We start from the raw sequence: 19,266 nt of genomic DNA, 5'->3' as shown, positions 1-19,266 counted from the left end.
GAAGACAGTGACTGAAAAAAATAGACTTGCTTGTTTACCAGGACTGGGTTGGGGATACTAAATGATAAAGGTCCCTGAACGGATGTGAATGTAGAGTGCTGAAGTATATACACTACAGTAGCATGTGCCTTAAACCTCACCTCCGCCATCACAGCAAAAATGAATCCTGTGTAGAAGCTGAAGGTCAGATTTGGATCCTATAATCAGGACTTTCTACCCTGATGGCTCACACACCTTTAACACAACATGAATCTGATATACATGTACTGCAACAGCAGGAAAAAAAACATCTCAAAGTGATGCATTTCCTGTTATGACAACTACTACACAAGTAAAAGCTGAAAATAGTCAGGATATTTAATTCTTTCTTTTAATTTCTTTTTTTTTTGCCCTTGTTAATTACATGATGTTGATGCTGGAAATGTTAATAAAAGATGGATGGATGGATTTTATAAAGCACAAATAAAACGTGATTGTTATTTTATTTGTCATCTTTTGTTGTTTACAAGAAAATAATCTGTAATGAACAGTAAGACAGTGCGTTAGCTATAGAAAATCATTTTATTACAAAAACATTCATGATTTTGAAAAGCATATTTTAACACAAAAAGAAATTCCCTTTGTAAATAAATTGAAATAATGCACCCCTGATATCAATGTTTGGCCCTTCAAGAATAATCTTAATTAAAGAAAAGAAAAAAAATCAATGTCTTTCCCTGCATGAGTGTATTAGAGATTGAATTATAGCTGTGCAATTAGACATGGACGATGTATTTCACTCCTCAAGGAAAATAGCAGCTCCTCCACCCGGCTTTGTTACGAACAAACTTTGTTTTTCCATCGCTGCTCTGCGAGGATCGGAGAGGTAGTAAGCTTCCCTCACTGCCTGTAAGAAAGACTCCACTTTCTTGCTGGGAACCATGGAAACAGCACAGCCGCCCCAGCCTGCTCCTGTCAGCCGAGAGCCCACTGCCCCCGACTTCCTGTAACCAAGAGAAACAAGAGAGAGCTATTTAATCCATGACATTATTTCAGTACAATGTTCAACCTCAGTATAGCTAGCCATTGATTCCCTTCATCATTTGACTAAGTATGATTATGGAGCATAAAGAGTGAAGTGATAGTGTAATATGAAAGAGGTAGTAACGAAAGCAAAAGATGTGATGGTATCATGGCAAACAACACATGGGATAAGAGGTGTATTCTTTAGGTTTCACACTGTTTGCTGCTTGTCGAGAAACAAAAAGAAGCTAAGACTGATGTTAAATAAAGCAGAACATCATAACAGCCATGATTTCTTTTTAAATTTCTGAATTTATACAGGGGGCAAAATTGACCTAGAACATCCTCCATGTAGCAAATTGTGTATCAGGTGCACAAAAATGTAAATAAAATAAAATAAATGTTTTCCATTTTCTGCATATTATGGGTGTTTTTGCTCTTTTCCGCTTAAAGTACCTGTATGGCGGAGATTACAAAGCAGATATCACTACACTGTACAACTTAAAAACTCACTTAACCTTAAGTTTGATGTTCTAAGAGACTGACTTCTGTTAAAGGTTAAATCTCTAAAACTATATTGGTTACAAAAAGCAATTTGGTTTCCATTTCCGTATTGCAGTGAGTGAATAGAGACTGAATTGCTTCACTCACAGGCAGAGGTCCACCAGTTGGTCCAGTTCAGGACAGCTGCACTCGTACAGGTCTCTGCAGCTTGCGTGGCTCTGGTTCATCAGGTCTCCTAGAAGCTGTACGGATTCAGCGGGTTCAGAATCACACACACTCTTAAAGCGCAGCACCCGCGCAGCTTCACCGTACACATGCTTGGCTCGTTGGTACAGCTTGAAGTGAGTCACTGAGAGAGAGAGAGAGAGGAGACAAAGCAGATGTGCTATCACATCTGTCTGGAGACACTAGTCCTGCCAAACTGTCTTCTTAGTTGTGATGTTGACACAGTTCAGCAATACTTATTTAACATATTTAAATATTTTTGACTAAATACCTCAGTGTCAGTAGGATGTGATGATATTTTCAGGAAAATCTGGAGCTTTTTAGAAGATATTTATGCACATGAATATAATGGTTATTCATTTCTCTCAGCTGGAAGAGATGGGATGCTTAAGAGAGAGAGATGATGTGCTTAAAATGTATGTTGTATAAATGTTATGTTATTGAGTCCAGGAATATATAAATATCATACTACATTATTAATTAAAGTCCCAAATGATATTTAGTCTCATATAACTATTTTGATATATCGCATATAGGGCTGCAGCTACTGTCGACCAATCTAATGATACATTTTTAATTTGTTTAGTTTATAAATTGTCATACATAATGATGAGCGCCTGTCACAAGTTATCAGAATCTAAAAGGTAATTAAAAAAAACTCAAAGACAATAAATGTTAATTCATTTAAGAAGAAATTCAATAACTTCTCACACTGCAAAAGTTTATATTTGGGATTTTCACTGACAACTATTTGACTATCAAAATTGTCATCAACACACCTTTAAATCTATAACTGATTATTCAACTATTCCACGTTAGACGTAATAATCTCTGCGATATAAAAGTACGCAGATGAAGCTATTAGCTGTTGCTCACCATGCTGAGTGTTAGCGCTCAGCAGCTCAGTGGAGAACTGCTCGGAGGTGATGCCCAGCGCCTTGCAGATCTCCTCTCGGGTGTATGGCTCAGGATGCAGCACCTCGTCCACCAGAGCCAGCATCTCCTCCAGAGACGCCTTGAGCTCCGTCTGAACCTGCGCCAGCTTCAACAACCTGCTCGAGTCCAGACCGCGCGCCTGGGCCAGCATCTGAGTTCACACCAGACAAGACGTTTTGTGTAAAATGTGAAGTTATATTACACACATCATCCATCCTTTTCAAACGTCAAAATCATGTTCTCTACTTTCATTTCACTTTTAACATGAATATTTACATATTGCTCAGAGTCACACCACAACACAGTTTGAGCTTGAGAACCTAAATATTTTTTTAAGCAGTCGTAAGTCAGGCACAGGCTGGATATCTCTTTAAGAGACATTTGTAAACTCTGCAACAAAGCACAACTGAATTATAATTGTCCCTTACTAAGTGTTATGTTTACCATATCAACCCACTCTTTTTGCCTTAGAGTATCATTAAAGAGGAAATCCTGCAATATGCATTAAAAAGTCTGGTGACTGGAGATTTCTTTATTATTTTTATGGATATCTTCATGCTCATGGGTGATAGTAAGAGGACTAACAGTACCGGGCCCTATAGAACCTTTTTTGAGCGGTGCCCTCTTAAAAAGAAGTGTTCAAAATTCACATTAAAAGCTGCAAATGTAAAGTGAGTGAATAAAACCTTTTTTTTTTCTTCACATTTTCCAGTTGGAGAACAGGATTAGTTGGAGAACCACAGATCAGGGCGACCGTACCTTTGTGGCGATCCGACACTCCACGACACGGATGTTGAAGTGAGAAGAAGCAGCTTTGTTCATCTCCACGCAGCAGTTAGAAATCACAAACACGGCCCCGTCTGGGAGTTTGACATCAGTGGCCCGCAGAGGCTGAAACTCTATCAGCTTTGCCTGACGGTGGGCAGAAAATTTAAAAGGGTATAAACCGGTGACTAGATAGAAAATATTAAACAACTACAAAGTTTAAAACAGGTCATTATATGTTATATGGTTGAGACTTTGCATCTTTTTAGATAATTATATAGTGTATTTATGTTCTATAGTGTATTGGAGATATTCCATGAGCAGAACATACAGTTCCTTTCTCTGCCAGGAAGGAGATGGACTGGTCCATGCCCCCTCCCTCTGTGCCAATGTAGCGCTCACATTTGGCACATATCTCAGCCAGAGCCACCTGGAGGAAGACAGAGCAGAACAAGGGAAGGACTAAACAGATCATTCGAGAAGGACAAACACTCTCTTAAACTGAGTGACAGCATGAAAGTGAAGCACATTATGGTTTCATTTTCAAGTTAGGGAGTTGCTTGTAAAAGAGTTCATCTACCTCCTTAGTCTATATTTTATGACCATTATTTATTTTTACTTTATCATTTATTTCAATCTAAGTTTGAAAATGTTGAAGTCCATCTTACCTATTTTAATCATCACTGTCTGTAATAAGTTTTAATTCCTAATTTATTAGAGACTGATTTCACCCTTAAACTAAACTACATCGTTGAGCACCTTTTGATTTTATATCTACTGTAGTGTTTATATAAAACATCCCAATTTTAAAGTTTTTTTACCTTGGGGAGGGACTTCTGATTTGCCTCCATTGTTACGAGCCCGGCACAACAAACTAAGGCACTAGAACTGGACAGGCCAGAGCTCGGAGGAATGGTCCCATCAACGACACACGACATCCCTGATAAAGGAGCAATCCCACACTTCTCCTGTAATAAAAACACAACTTTTTTACCATTATGTATACAGTATTACAAGCTGGTTTCTAATGAAGCAGCATGAGAGCAAAGTAATCTTACCTGAATACCTTTAACGCCACAGAGGAAATAATAATGCCATTTTGGATTGTCTCTGTCAATGGCGATGTCCTCTGAACATGATACAGTGAAAACACTGCAAAGAGACAAACAACAAGTTCCTGAGTACAGATGAGGATACTGCTGCTGCTGCTGCATGCATTTTTACTCCTGAATTAATGACACAATCACATGTAAAAGTTCAACAATGATCGTGGGTGTTCACATCTTACTTGTACTGAGGATTTGTGTTGGCAAGCTCGATTGTCCCTGAATTGTTCACTGAGACGGCTGCGAGGATATTCTGTTCAATAGCCATCGGGAGCACAGAATAGCCGCAGTAATCAATGTGCTCTCCTGTTGAATGTGAAAAAGAGATGTGAGATATGTCGAGCTGAAGCAGCTGAGGAGCACGTTCAGCCACAAACTCATCCAGCCATGTGCCTCAAAGCGCTTGGGGTGCTCCTTCACACCTTCAGCCATCAGACTACACAACACCACAGCTCCTAGTACCTTCCACTCCCACTAAAATAGACTGATGGTGCCCTTACTATGTTAATCCCAGGAACATTGCACACATGTATATGGGTCAGTGACAAATAAGGGTTGGCAAGATAAGCAATTCAAAAATATCTTAAACAATTATCTTAAAACAAAACAGCATCAGGTCTTTACATTTTCACCATTTTTACCAGAAGTAAGACTGAAAATGGTCAGACTTAATAATAATGATAAATATTAAATCCATCTACAGTGTATTTAAATGTACAACAAATAATTACTTCATTTAAAAAATTTTTTTGGAAATGTTCCTGAATTATATTATCCCCCAGATTAAATTTAATACTTAGAACAATTGCATTCCATTACCTTTATTTTATCAATAAAAAGTTATAATCTAAGATCATGCCAAACTAGTTTATATGGTGTTTTCTTGAGAATTTAGCATTTTTAAGCAAGTTTAATTATTTGGTACAAAGTTTTTTATGGTTATACTTCTATGTTACTACTTTGTTTTACTGCTGTACTTTGTTTGCCATAATCCTCTAATATATTCTCTCAAAATGACATTTTATGCTGCTTAATGTACATTTATATATTGCAGATTTATTTACACAGATATTGTTTACTGTATATAGTATTTTATTTGATCACTTTCACCCTTACACTGCTTGTTTTTCCCCCAACTGTATACTGCTGTGTTAATTTGAAGATCCTCCATTGAAACTATGAATTAAATTCCTTCAGGGAAAGAAATTCCTTCTTTCTGAATAAACAATTTAATCTAACAATACTTCAAAGCATTTGAGTGATAAATAAAACAGAAATAAGATTACCTATGAGATTTACCCTTCCTGGTGCACAAGCATAGAAAAGAGGAGATTTTCCATACTTTGTTTCAAAAGCTTCTTTCAACTTTTGCAGCCTGTAAAGAATCAGAAATAAGCAGTGAAGTGAAGTGAGGAAGCATCAGACAGACAAATCATTTGTTTTCTTCACTTGTCTATCTCTCTTTCAATCGGCACATCTTAACATCTACTCACCTTTCATTGGCAGTAATCGCAGTTTTTAACTTGGGTGGATTAATGTCCATTTTCTGCCCTTTTTACACCAACTTGTCAACTCTTGTGGCTGTCAGACTGAAGCACTCACAGATCCTGGTGGACGCGATCAGCTGACTGTCACAAGAGGATCACAGGAAGATGCCAGAACCGCTGAACTGGGATCAGCTGTCAAATATGAGCTCGGATTAGTTTTGTGCTGCTAAATTCGTGTAAATGACAAAAGAGCTGACCCTGAAACAGCTAGAAGAGCAGCTGCGGCACAAACGCGGAAGTGACTGCAGCAGAAGGGGCGGGGCCAATTTACTCAGAGAAACGTAAACCAGAGACATTATAATAAGATTATTATCCTTAGAAGGACTTTGCGTAAACTAGTGGCGATGACGTCAGAGTATCCCTTTTCATATTATTTATTTATTATAGCTTGTCCCAATTTTTAATTTTTTTCAAAAATGTATTTTGACCCTCAAGTCCACCGTATATGTTAACTCGTAATTTCAATTCCCAATATTATTTTTGCGCTTTTCCTATTATTCAGTGTATAAAAGTTTAGTTTTCATCTCAGTTGTGTAAAGTATAATCATTTTATATCGCTTGAAGTTTAGACATCGCTTCAGCTTCGTTTCCAAGGAAACACGGCGACTACATCCATGACTACACTACCCAGAATTCTAAAAAAGCTGTTACCATGGAGACGTAGTTAGCTTCGCAGTTCCGGGCTTGCTTATAAAGATGAATAGAGTTTATAAAATAACCACTATCATGCATTCTTTGTTAATGAGAATGAATATTAGATAGGTGTACGAGTCTGTTCGTGAAATAACACCAGTCATGATGTTACAAGAAGCTCGGTTCAGTCAGTGTTTAACCTGCTTCACCAATAAGATCCGCCGCGGTTTGGCGCTGCTGCTGCGCGCGACTTTTCAAAGTGGGCGAAACTGCTGCAGCAACATTAGCATGTGTTAGCCGTGTAGCTAACGAAGTTTACTGCTTGGACTAATAGTAACCAAAGTGGCCTTTAACCTCCAAACGGACTCACACATATTGATCATTCGCATCTTGATCATACGTAACTAGCCCATGTTTTTCGTAGCATGGCCAGGTGTTTATTTTCATGTTTGTCGGGTTCGTTGTTGCAGAGAGAAGTCCGTGTGGCCATGGTGATGCTAGTCAGCTAGCTTAGCGTCGCCTCTTTGTACTGTAAACAGTAATGTGGCTGGCAGCTAATAAACAATAAGGTAAATAGGAATCTCACCAAAGGACTGTCACATTTTTAAGAGGTAAGCAATGGGTCTGTTTGACTGGTTATACTCTCTATACTTCTAGCTACTTTATAATGTCATCTAGGTAGTTTAACTTTGAGCATCTCACCTTTAATCGTAACAAACGTCTCCTGCTTCATTGTAACTTTCCCTTTTTACGTTTGTTTGTTTTTCCACCTCTTTTTCCTCCCAGCTCACCCTACACCAGCAGGCTGTGCATTATGTCTATTGATTTTGACAGCGCTGCTCTTCAAACTCAACAGGATGAGGATGAATACGACCAAGAGGACTATGCAAGAGAGCAAGAGGTGACACACACACACATAGTTTACCTACACGCCTTTGCTCACTGATAATGCATAATGTTTTTTGGTCATGTTGGTATGTTAGCCTTATTATAACAGTCCCTTTTTGAGCTGCTGTGAACATTAAATTTGTCAGGTTTTTCTGACTTAGGTCTGAGTTCATAGTGTTGTTGTGTTGGGGAAACATTTTCAGGTGTGAAATTTGACATGCACCGGCAGCTTCACAGTCAGAAAGGCATGCTGTGTTGTTACTCACGCCTACAATCTGTGACACCATAAAACTGTGCTATTTTTGGCTTAAGGAAAAGGCGTCCTTCCAGGTGTGTCACACCGATACTTGCACTGCCCTGTTGTTTCCCCCACTTTATTTCTCTATTTAGGTTACCTTGTCTCTGTGCTTCACACCACTTGTACTTGAATAGAGTGAGAAGGAAGATTGTCGTGGGCTACAACAATCAGAGGAATTGGACTTTGGGAGAATATTGATCTTGGAGTTATTTATTTATTTCCTTTTTTTGAGGAGTAGCCTATGTATTACACACAAGCTGGTGGAGTTGAAAATATTTGCCACCGGTAATTGGAATGTTTCTGCTCCAGTTAACTTTGCTATATGTTTTGTCAAACAATGGAGGTCTTTCTGAGCCGAACACGGCAATACTGCAGGGAGTCGACCACATGCCAGGCACATTTTTGGGTGTTTCACACTGAAGGACTTCCCTGCAGAAAGATTAGACCAGGTGGTTATCATGTGGTTTCACAGCTGAAGCAGAAGTCCCTCTTAACTTTGTTAAATGTGTAAGTGGGATAAAATGGGTCCTTCAGTGGTGGACACAGTGGAGGATTTGAGGAATATTCAACAGTCCTTGTGGGAAGTAAGTCCAGCTGGCTCTACTTGTTCCATCACTCATGACTGGCTGCAAAGCAAGACTGCTCAATCTGTTACTGACATAGAGAAGAATTTGCCTTGTTGTTTTTGTGACATGAAGTGCTGTTTCAATGTCAAGACATTGTCCGATTTATGTTTGTGTTTGTCTCGACCAAAAGCAAACTAACTGTATTTTACACTATAACTTTGTTTCACTGTGAGAGCTACATATATGCTAAATGACACATAAAATACTCACATATTTGTGAGTACTAAAACTTAAGGAAAATGTTTAAATGTCTATATTGAGCCTTACTCATCATCAGGCAATATACGTTTTGGTTAAACCTATTTTCAAAATATTGCATTCTGAATTTTTAATGTAAAAACTTAAAATTGTGTCACAAACGTTTTTAAATCACTTTCGAGAAAAACCCCTTGACATATTTTTTCTGCTTGGCAGTGATTGCTGCTCCTCTCTGCTTTTTTTTCTGTGTTATTTTATAACTCGGTTGCAGAGCAACCTCGATGACTCATTTCCATGTGTTGTGTTTTTTCCTGCAGCTGCACAAGCTGCTCACAGACCTGCCTGATGACATGCTGGAGGATAGCATAGACTGCTCCTCCCCGGAGGTGGAGTACTCTCACTGCAGCAATAAAAACACTGGCAACAGGTAACACATACTATATGTGATTGTTGAGACATTAATAATGATTAAGTGAGACATACCACAAATACATTCATTGTAATATAACTCTCTACTCAGCCCACAGTCCAAATGGACTCAGCAATGGTCTGACCATCCAAGTCCAAACTCTCATGACCAGGTGAGATGTTAGTTTGCTCTCACAGATTTTTGTTTTCTTAACTTTTAATTTAAAAAATAATCACTGTTACTGTCAATGTCTCTCTAAAGAACTATGAAGTTGACTATAATCAAGGCTCCCATGAATACGCTTATGAGGATGGTGAAGTTCAACTCAATGGACATCAGTGTCATCCTCAAGCTCAACCTCTTCCTCACCCCTGGAACCCGCAGTCACAGGATCACCAGTTCACCCAAGGTTATACACACAGCACAGGAACAGAAAACTCCACAGAAAGCAATGATTTCTCCACAGATGAAACATCTAACCCTCGAGGTACTAATGACCCCATGGAATATAACGGAGAAGGAGGGCGCAGGGACAACCACATTTACGGGGAACACAACAACGCCAGAAATCATTTTCAAGTCAGTAGAATTTAATATTTGTTTTTTTATCACTGCAGAATAAAATAACAGCACAGGCATTGATAGTCATAATTATTGTTGCATGTAAAGTCTTTTTAGAGTTTATAAAACGGGCATGCTGTCTGATTTCAGTAATTTTTCCCTTCATGTATATCATATGCTTTATTTTAAACGCCCTTGTTTCCTTGTATGTTAAATATATATGTGTGTCTTTCCTTTTCATTAAATAATTGTCAACGAGAAATTTTGAATGTGGCAGCTTGCATGTTGTCCAATTTCATTGTGAATTAAAAGTGATATTGTAGTTTAATTGTGCTTCTTTGAATTGGTTCATTCTTGAGTTACTGAAGACAATATTTTAATTATTGTGTTTCTTGTGTTTTTAGCATCATAATTTGAAGTCTGGAGCAGCGGACAGAGGTGCAGATCAGCACAAGGCCACCTACAATCCTCACCATCCTGCCCATCAGCCAAAGATGTTTAATTCACAGGCCACACACCAAGAACATCAATTTGACCATCTTCAGAGAGAGTTCCTTGACTCGACACAACGTAAGTCCAACAACCTTGATTAAGTGCCTTGTTTAATAACACAGGAGTAGAGAGACTTCAATTTACCTACTGTAGCTGAAACAGCCTGGAGATCTACGATAATATAAAACATGGGGTTCAGTAATTAGTTTTTATAAAAATGGTTTAAATTATAAGTCTGCTTGAAAACTATGCCTTTTGTATCATGATGGCCGAAGATGTATCAGGTTATTCAGCTGAGTGCATGAGTGTATTTTCTCATGCATTCGGTAAGCTGCTTAAATAGCCTTAATTAGTCAATGGATGTATGGATATGGAAAGATGGAGTTATCACTTTAAGAGGTCAATTATTGGTGTGTTGAATATCAATCTTGTGTTGCGTTTCAGAAACTGCTGACAGGGAGCAGCTCGCCCAGCTGCAGATTTTAAACAATGCTCATCAAAGGCAAATTGTAGACTTGGAGCAAAAACTAGAGGATTCAAGGCGTAATATGAGATATCTCGAGCATCAGTTTGCCATCGTCAAAGGTATGTTTCACAAAGTTATAATTTTCAGGATAAGGGGCAAAATGTACATCCCCCTTATTACAGTATGTAACCTATGAAAATATAATTGTGTTTATTTTTCCCTGTGTGCATTTAAAAGTTAAGTTGTATGTTGTGAAAATTAAAGAATTCACCTCAGTTTTTAATTAATAAATCTCTCTATGTCTCCTTCTGTGTTTGGCACTTCTACTTTCCCAATGTGTCTGGTTGAGGCATAGAGGCATAAAATATCTCTCCATACTGTCTGTCCTCTTGTGGCTGTAAGGAAGCATTACACTCTTCACAGACACAGTGGGACATCATCCTATGTTGGTTTTCTGTGTCTCTATATTATTGCTTGACTCTTAATGTAATATTTTTATTATCAATAGATGAAAAGGACGGTCTAGCGGTGAGTCTTAAGGAATCAAGTCGACTGCTTGAAGAGGCCAAAGAGCGAGAGGTTCAGATGCACAATAAATTTAAGACAATGGAGCAGCAAGTAAAGGCACTGAATGAGAGAGACCAGGAGGTAAATTCTCTTCTGATAAACCCACTTTTATTAGTCTTCTTTAATGTTTAAATGTGTAATCCTGTCACAATAACAAATTACAGTTTCCATAGTATTACAGTACAGATAACTGACAGTCAACTGCAGTACTTTACATCATCTGTAATTGGAGAAACCTATAAAAAGCAAAATTATGAATTATGATTAAGAAATCAGTCATTTAAGTTTATTTATTGCATTTTAAATCCATCCACTTTATAATGCTACGTTGAAATACACACAACAGGACTATTTTAACCCATTAAAATTCACTGACACAGACAGTATGAACATCTTTATAGAAAACTTTGATAGCAGGTGTTGGTTTGTTTTTTAGTTGTTGAGACAGTAGTTTTACTTTGATTGCAGAACACGAAGAAGCAGAGGGTGGCAGAGGCTGCAGTAGACAGCATGAAGCAGCAGATGTTGGAGCTTTGTCGCTCCGACACCCTGTCCAGAGCTCGGGAGCAGCATGATCGAGACCTCTCTGTTATTAAGGAGCAACATGAGGTTGCACTGTTGACCATAGAGCAGAAGCTTGACTCTACCTCTCACGCTCTGAGTGAACAGGTCTGTAGTTTTACAGTTGTTACAGAATGCAGCAACATAAGATTGATGAATCAACTGGTTATCCATCATTTTAAATCCAGATAAATGTCCAGATATTTTCATAGTCATGTCACTCAAGAAATATAGTTGTAAACATATATTAATATTTGTTTGTTGCTTTCAGGTTGCTCTGAGTCAGAGGTTACGAGAGCAGGTGAAGCAGCTGGAGCGCCAAAGAGAAGAAGAGCAACTGGAGAGAGCCAGAGTGGTTAATGCCCTCACTCAACGTCTGGAGGAGAGTCAGAAACAGTGTGCCCAGCTGCTGCAGACAAGTGAGCAAACATGTCGGCATGTGGACAGTAATCACATTTTTAACATGACTGAGCAACTTTGATGTTCTTATTGTTCTCTGTTGTTGTTCTGCTTTCTGTAGGTTCAGTGCAGGAGACGAGTCAATTACAAATCAAACTACAGCATGCTCAATCAGCCAAGGCTCTGAGTGAAAACATGAACAAAGCGTTACAGGTTTGTGCTCCTATTTTCTGTGTCAGAATGGAATCACCCTCAAAATCTCATTACTCAAAAAGAGGTCCTTAAACTTTGTTGACTAAAGTCTTTTATTTGACCTTTTTATCCTGAAGGAGGATCTGACCGATTTGAAGGAGCAGATTACTCTGTATGAGTCTGCTGTTAAACATGGTGTTATTGCATTAGACCTGAATGGTGACTGGGAGAACCAACTGTCTGAATCCTGTATGGATTTAGGATTAAAGAAAACCAACTGGAAAAATGGCACTCTTCACAGGTACAACATGACAGTAGAGCCATATCTTTGTCTTTTTCTTTTATGTTCTGTGAGTACAAAGTTTATACTGTGAAACTTTGTGACTTGGAGAATATTTCTACCACTCTCACTAATAATGAAAATCCTTTTTTCTACCCCATGGTCAGTACTGTCCTGGCTAACCTGTCAGACTCTAAGCTGCCCAAGGATGAGGCTTTGCGGCTGCTGCGAGTGGAGATGCAGCGCTGCCTGGGCAGTTTGAAGGGGAAGCGGCAGAAGATCAGCCATCTGCAGGAGGAGCTCCAGCACTGTCAAGCCAGAGTAAACGAGCAGCAGACCCAGTTAGATGAAGCCAAGCTCAGCTCTTTGGTGAGGACTCTAGATGACCAGACATGATGCTAAAAAAGGGAAAAACATGCTAAAAAAGTGCATGTTTAGGCAAGAAAATGAACTTTTCAAAAACATGAACTTTAAAAAACCTGAGTCAAAGTTTTTCCCTAGCTGTCCTAATGGTAGATGCACAAGTATCATAATACAGTGAATGGCTCTGATACAAACAGTGATCACAAAAAATCTTTGCCCACAGGTCAGAGACACCAGCCCGAATAAACATCTAGACATGACTGGAGAGCCTAAGAAAGAGTTAATGAGACTACAGGAAGACAAACGACACTTGCAGGAACAAGTGGAGGTTGGTCATCACCAAATGAATAATGTGTTAATGTTTTATTTGTGTTTTGATTCAATAGAAAAACTTGGTTGTTCTACCTCTAGGTGCTAGAAAATAAGATTAAGGAACTGAAGCTGAGTGAGGAGAAGGTGAGATCTGCCAACCTTGAGCTGTGCACCAAGATGAGGGAGATGATCCAGGACATGGACCAAGAGAAGCAGGAGGCTGCGGAGCGGTAAGACACAGAGTCAGAAATGAGATTACAGTTAATGTTTTCTTTTTAACTTCCTCATGAGTGTTTGTCTGTGTATTTATATGTATGATTTCTGTTTCTTCATGGAGATCTGAGCGGATCAATCGGCAGTATAGGGACGACGTGGTGAACAGAGTCAGAACAGAGCTTATGCTGGAGAATGCTACTCAGGTTGAACATCTGACCGAACAACACCAGCAGCAGCTCCAACAACTGCAGTAAGTCTACAGTATCTGTATCTGTATTATTTGACTGAGAATTTGAGTGGTCTGGTACTCCTGATACATTTGCAGCTCATTTACATTACATGCTGTTTCCTGCACAGGACCCAGCTGTCTGAGGCCAATGATAAAATGTTGGCAGTTCAAGAGTGTTACATATCTATCTGCAAGGAAAAGGACCTGCTGGAAGAAAGAATACGAGACGGGGAAAAGGAGGAGGCTTTGATGAGAGAAAATGAGGTATACAAGATTCAGACGTATATACAATATTACTGATGGTTGCTGTGAAACGCTTAGTCATTATTCAATTATCAGAATTGTTGGCGATTTTAGTTTTGTCAATCAACCAAACATTAAAGTCATATATCAAATGGCTAATTGGTTTGTTTTATATTTATCACTGTAAGTTCATTATGTTGGGTTTTGGACTGTTCAGTATGTCCAAATTTACCCCATTTTTAATAGATTATATGTTAGTATATATACAGATGAAGATTCAGCTTGGACTGGAAGCTATATCAATCAATTTTTTAAAACTTTATTCCCATCATAATACTTGATATAAACTGTATTTCACAAAATGTTTACTGGGCATTTGCCTCCTAGATTGTCTGAAATGAATTATTTATGATTAATCGGTTCTAAATTTCAGCAAAAGATGAGAGAGGAGAGCGGTACAAGTGTGGAGAAACTGAGAGATGAGCTTGAGGCTCAGCATAAGGCCTCAATAAACCAGCTGAAAGCTCTGTGGTCCAAAGAGAAAGAGACTGAGATCCAGCAGCAGGTGAACTCTCATGTAGCCTCAGCCATGGCCACTTGGAAGGAGGAACTGCAGGAGGTATGATTTCCACAAATTACTGTCCATCTCCCTCACATCCCTGATGGCAATGACACATCAGACTGAAGTTTTGTTCTGTTTCCGTGCAGATGGAGAGGACCTGGGCCCAGAGGCTGGAGGAGGCTAGAAGGGAGAAACACAGACAGGCTGCTGAGGGAAGCTGTCAGGCAGATGAGACTGAGGCCATCAGTGTGACAATTACTGTTGAGGAGTTGGACTCCAGGCTCAGCGCCCAGAAACTGCAGCTGCAACTGGAAGCTGACAAAGTCAAACATAAAGCTGTGGAGGAAGCCAGGAAACAAGCCCAGAGAGAACTTCACGAGAAACACCTGGAGGACATGGCCAGACAGGTCAGTGGGCTTTCCGTTATATTGACACTAGTTAGCCAAAATGTTCTACTCCATATTTTTATATGTGTGGTACCAGTTTGAATTAGACTGTGGATGCTTACCACTTGATGAAGTGTATAGGTGTTTTTTAGATTTTAACCCGTCACAATGATTAATTCCTCTATTATTATTATTATAAAAAGGTAACATTTGGTAGTAAACATGTATGACATTGTTACAGGTTGAAGGTGCAGTGACCAGAGCCTATAATCGCTGGATTGAAGATTTGACTTCGTTACCAGAATATCAAGCTGGTCTCCAAACAGAGAAGGAAAAATGGGAAGAACAACAGGATCAACACACAGAACAACGGGTACTACAGGTTTTTTTAAAAAGTGTCACTGCTGTTATCTGGCTTTTCTTTTCTGATTACATGTTTCTTTTAAATGTGTCAGGTAACACGGGCCCTGAGGGAGGCAGAGGAGCAGTGGCTTAAGCGGCAGAGGAACCAGCTGGAGGAGCAGACCCCTGGAACGCAGAGAGTGGAGGAGCTCCAAGAGGAGGTGGCAACTCTCCAGAGCCAGCTGGAGCAAGTGAGGAGAGAGCAAGGTGCCCTGCTGAAGGCTGAGCTGGCCGGAGCTAGAGCAGCCTGGAAACGAGACAAACAACAGGAGATCTCCGGCATCCAAGTTCGCAGTGAGCAGGTGTACCAAACCAAGCTGCAGGAGCAGCACAAGAAGCTGGAGCAGGCTCTGCAGGAGGCTCGAGAGGATGCCGACCTCCAGAAGAAGGAGCTGCTACTGCAGATGGAGGCCAAGCTACAACAGACTCTGAGGGCCAGGGAGGAGGAGTGGAGAAGTCAGGCAGAGATGGAGCAGGCCCAGACGCAGCAGATGAGAGGTGATTTACTCACAGAGCTTCAGACTGCGCTGGCCGAAGTCCAGGGACAACTTCTCAGGGATCCCAAAACAGATCAGCGGGGTGCTGAAGAAACCAGGAGGACCAGCGGGGCGACGTCAGAGGGCTCAATAACACACATCATCCAAAGTTCCTGCAAAGACATAGTCAACAGAGCAGTATCCCAGGCCAAGAAGGAGTGGAAGAGAGTGAGTTTTATTATCTGTTGTCAAAAGATAAAAGAAGTGATTGAATCTGTTAATAATTTAAGAGGACTTGTTCTGCTCAATGATTGATTCACTGAGTCAGCAGAAGACAAAGGTCAGAGCGTTGCACCACAAGAACCACCATGATTAAATACTGCAGCATTGAATTAAACAGATTTGTGAATGTGTTGTGTTTATGATGTTATAAATGTTTGAGCTGCTTTTTCCTTTCATGGCTTCATTTTTTCCCTCCTGTAGATAAGTGAGGAGAGGTTGAGCCGTGTATTAACAGAGACACAGGAACAGCACGAAAAAGAAATCGACGAAATGCAAAGTATGTGACATGCTGTATCAATTAATTGAATTAAACTGAAGCAGAGTGACCGTCAACAGTTTACATAATACTATCATCCACTGTATCACCCACTGTATCCAGGCTCCTTGGCCCAGAGGAGAGAGCAGGCTCGTTGCAGGAAGGAGTGTGTTGAGACTGTGAGTAAGTTGCAGAAGAAGAACCAGGAGCTCCAGAGACACTTAGAGAAAGCATGTCGTCAACTCCAGCACAGTGTTCGAGAGCACAAAATTGCTATACAGCGTCTCAAAGGTATTTTATTACATGTAAAATGTCTGTTTAAATGTCATCTGTAAATATTTACTCAACTGTAATAATAAATCCCTTTTGATGTTGATTATAGATGAACATGAACGTAGCTTACAAAAGGCAAAGGAGGAACATCTCAAGCAGCTGGAGGAAGTGAAGAAAGCCAAAGAAACCTCAGGGTTTGTATTACTTTTATCATTTCTTATCTTCAGTTCAAAAGGTCAAATAGTTGTTTCTTGGGCTGGATTGTTAAACGACAGGGAATTAAATTAAATTACAACTCAATGGACTCCCAGGATTTGAATAAAAAAAGCCAGTCTACCTTAATTTATGTTTGCTCTTGAATTTTCATTAATCAAATCCCCCAGTTCTTCGAGACATTTTTGTCCTGCTCAGACCTCCATGCAGAAACAAGTCAAACCACGGAGGAAATGAGAGCCCCAATTTAGACTTGAAATTTGACAGAACAGTGCTTGGCCTAATGCTGTTTTTATATGTATTTGATTGTACCTGATTTATACTTTTTTCCTAGCTATGAGTGAATAAAGATGATTTGCAGTAGGCCAGAAAATACTGTTACAGGATTCATGAAACCTGGCTTGTTGAAATTAGTCATGTAGCTACGCACAGTATTATTATTATTGTTGTTATTATTATTATTATTATTATTATCATTATTATTATTATTATTATTATTATTATTATTGTAACAGAAATAATACATATTGTATGAACATGTAGCTCTAGAAGTATTCATAACATTAATTTCAATAGATGATGCCAACACATGTAATCTTCTCTAACAGGACTTCTGATCAACTTTCTGACCAACAAAATCTTCAGCAAGGCCTCGAGGAGATGAAGCAGCAATACATGACGACTGTAGAAAAGATCAGAGGTTGGTGGGGGGTGGGGGGTGGGGGGGGGGGGGGGGGAGTACATCTGTAACAGAAGGAGTTGGTGCAGATTAAAGTAGAAACTGTTTCCACACTAGATGAAATGTCCTGTAACGCATGTGGATCTCCCCATGTGTGAAACTGATGCATGTTTGTATGTTCATGAGCATCTGCCGAGAACCTCACCATGTCACTCACAGACTTGATTGTGTTTGTGTGGTAGGAGACATGCTTCGTTACCTCCAGGAGAGTCGGGACAGAGCGGCAGAGATGATCCGCGTGGAGGTGCAGAGGGAGAGGCAGGACACTGCCAGAAAGATGAGGCGCTATTACCTGACCTGTCTGCAGGAGTTACTGGAGGACGGAGGAAAGACGACAGGGTAAGAGGCCATGATTATCCTAAACTTGTTTGCTTGTTTCATGGTGGTTCCTCGGGCTAATTGTATCGATCTTCCCGTCTGCTGCAGGGCTGAAAAGAAAATAATGAATGCTGCAAGCAAGCTGGCAGCCATGGCTAAAGTGCTCGAGACGCCTTTCAAAAGTAAATCTGGAAAGAACTACAGTTTACCGAGTGAGTCCTTATGTACAGATCTGCTTTACTGTGGATTGTTTTTCTCAGTGTGATTTTGGTGCTGATGTGTGTTTCGTATGGGCAGGTCATCCGACAGCTGTGCCCACCACTGGCTGCCCTCCAGGTTTCAGTATTACCCCGTCGACACTGACTGAGCCCCTCGACATCAGGCCAGAGGAGAGGTCCCACAGGGGAAAGACTTCTGCTAATCCAGAGCAGAAAGTAACCACTACAGCGAGGACTAAACCTTTGAGCCACCAGGACATTTCTGCATCCAGGAAGGAGGAGGCCTCAGCGGATGCAGGGATTAACCTCCAGGCGGCAGGCTTCACGCAACTCCCCCCTCACAAACCTTCTCAACAGATGGCCCCTCCGTCCCAGGTGGATTTTGTCTGTGTGTCCACGAGGAGTAAGAGCAGGGAGCCGTACCTGCAGGGAAGTGAACGTGTCAAAGCAGACAGTCGCCTCAACTCAGAGCGACAGAGCAGAGAGCCTCCCGTCCGAGATGAGAAACGGACAGACTGGAGCATGACCAGCAGCGACTCGGACACTGGCTTCCAAGTCCCCAGACTGTCCTACTCAGGAAGGAAAGTAGAACCGGTGAGGCCGTTTTCTGTGTCTACTGAGACGGCTGCTGACTTCAGAGAGTTTGGTAGCTTCACCCCAGACGAGTCTGACCTGACAGTTTATAACGAGATCGCTAAAAAGACACCTCACACCCAAACCTCGAACCATCCCAAAGCGAAGATGAGCACACACAGACAGCCCACTCCCGGTTCTGAGGGTGGGACGCAGCACGGTGTCGTCTCCAGGCCTGTGTTCTCCGAGCTGAGACAGTGTCAGCAGGACAGCGGCTTTGACAGTCCTTTCTACCATCAGAAATGACAAAGTGAAGCAGGGAGATTAGTTTAAAACTTACGTGAAGATTTAAAGTTTACCAAATGGTGCCTTTTTAGTTTCATGTTTACAGGTTACATTTTAAAGAACCTTCATAGATGTTTGCAGTATTTGTGCGTAGCGGTAAAATGTTAAGTAATAGTTCAACGTTTTCGGAAATTAACTCATTTGCACTTTCACTTATTTGCTTTTCTGCCAAGATTTGGATGAAGGGATCAATACCAAACTCATG

The 19,266-nt window shown here is 40.3% G+C and overlaps 2 protein-coding genes across 2 annotated transcripts; one reads left to right on the top strand and one right to left on the bottom strand.

Annotated features, from left to right (window-relative positions):
• Positions 1-526: 526 nt before the first annotated feature.
• On the bottom strand, positions 527-6,148 carry galk2 (galactokinase 2). The gene is made up of 10 exons (XM_053319812.1): positions 6,032-6,148; positions 5,825-5,913; positions 4,721-4,844; positions 4,491-4,584; positions 4,254-4,400; positions 3,764-3,862; positions 3,427-3,579; positions 2,608-2,818; positions 1,654-1,855; positions 527-983 (listed from the first exon to the last, which is right to left on the bottom strand). Exons 1-10 carry the CDS (start codon positions 6,079-6,081, stop codon positions 776-778), a joined length of 1,377 nt encoding a protein of 458 aa, XP_053175787.1. The 5' UTR covers positions 6,082-6,148; the 3' UTR covers positions 527-775.
• A 1,360-nt stretch (positions 6,149-7,508) lies between these two features.
• cep152 (centrosomal protein 152) lies at positions 7,509-19,084 on the top strand. Its single transcript, XM_053319826.1, has 27 exons — positions 7,509-7,619; positions 9,046-9,155; positions 9,249-9,309; positions 9,399-9,716; positions 10,103-10,268; positions 10,635-10,775; positions 11,165-11,304; positions 11,692-11,892; positions 12,056-12,203; positions 12,305-12,396; positions 12,513-12,676; positions 12,823-13,024; positions 13,242-13,346; positions 13,430-13,560; positions 13,668-13,796; positions 13,904-14,039; positions 14,452-14,637; positions 14,727-14,987; positions 15,208-15,339; positions 15,422-16,072; positions 16,328-16,403; positions 16,506-16,673; positions 16,765-16,849; positions 17,477-17,568; positions 17,790-17,946; positions 18,034-18,137; positions 18,223-19,084. Exons 1-27 carry the CDS (start codon positions 7,533-7,535, stop codon positions 19,020-19,022), a joined length of 5,043 nt encoding a protein of 1,680 aa, XP_053175801.1. The 5' UTR covers positions 7,509-7,532; the 3' UTR covers positions 19,023-19,084.
• Positions 19,085-19,266: the final 182 nt, after the last annotated feature.

Source organism: Scomber japonicus, chromosome 5, assembly GCF_027409825.1.
Source record: "Scomber japonicus isolate fScoJap1 chromosome 5, fScoJap1.pri, whole genome shotgun sequence".
NCBI lineage: Eukaryota > Metazoa > Chordata > Actinopteri > Scombriformes > Scombridae > Scomber > Scomber japonicus.
This window is presented reverse-complemented; position numbering and strand designations above follow the sequence as displayed.

Coding starts and splice junctions, on each gene's coding strand:
- galk2 (XM_053319812.1), bottom strand. CDS start 6,081: ATGGACATTAATCCACCCAAGTTAAAAACTGCGATTACTGCCAATGAA. Junction 3,863..4,253: donor ATCAGAAGTCCCTCCCCAAG/GTAAAAAAACTT, acceptor GTCTTCCTCCAG/GTGGCTCTGGCTGAGATATG. Junction 1,856..2,607: donor GAGCGCTAACACTCAGCATG/GTGAGCAACAGC, acceptor TCTCTCTCTCAG/TGACTCACTTCAAGCTGTAC.
- cep152 (XM_053319826.1), top strand. CDS start 7,533: ATGTCTATTGATTTTGACAGCGCTGCTCTTCAAACTCAACAGGATGAG. Junction 13,347..13,429: donor ACTTGCAGGAACAAGTGGAG/GTTGGTCATCAC, acceptor TTCTACCTCTAG/GTGCTAGAAAATAAGATTAA. Junction 14,638..14,726: donor GGAAGGAGGAACTGCAGGAG/GTATGATTTCCA, acceptor GTTTCCGTGCAG/ATGGAGAGGACCTGGGCCCA.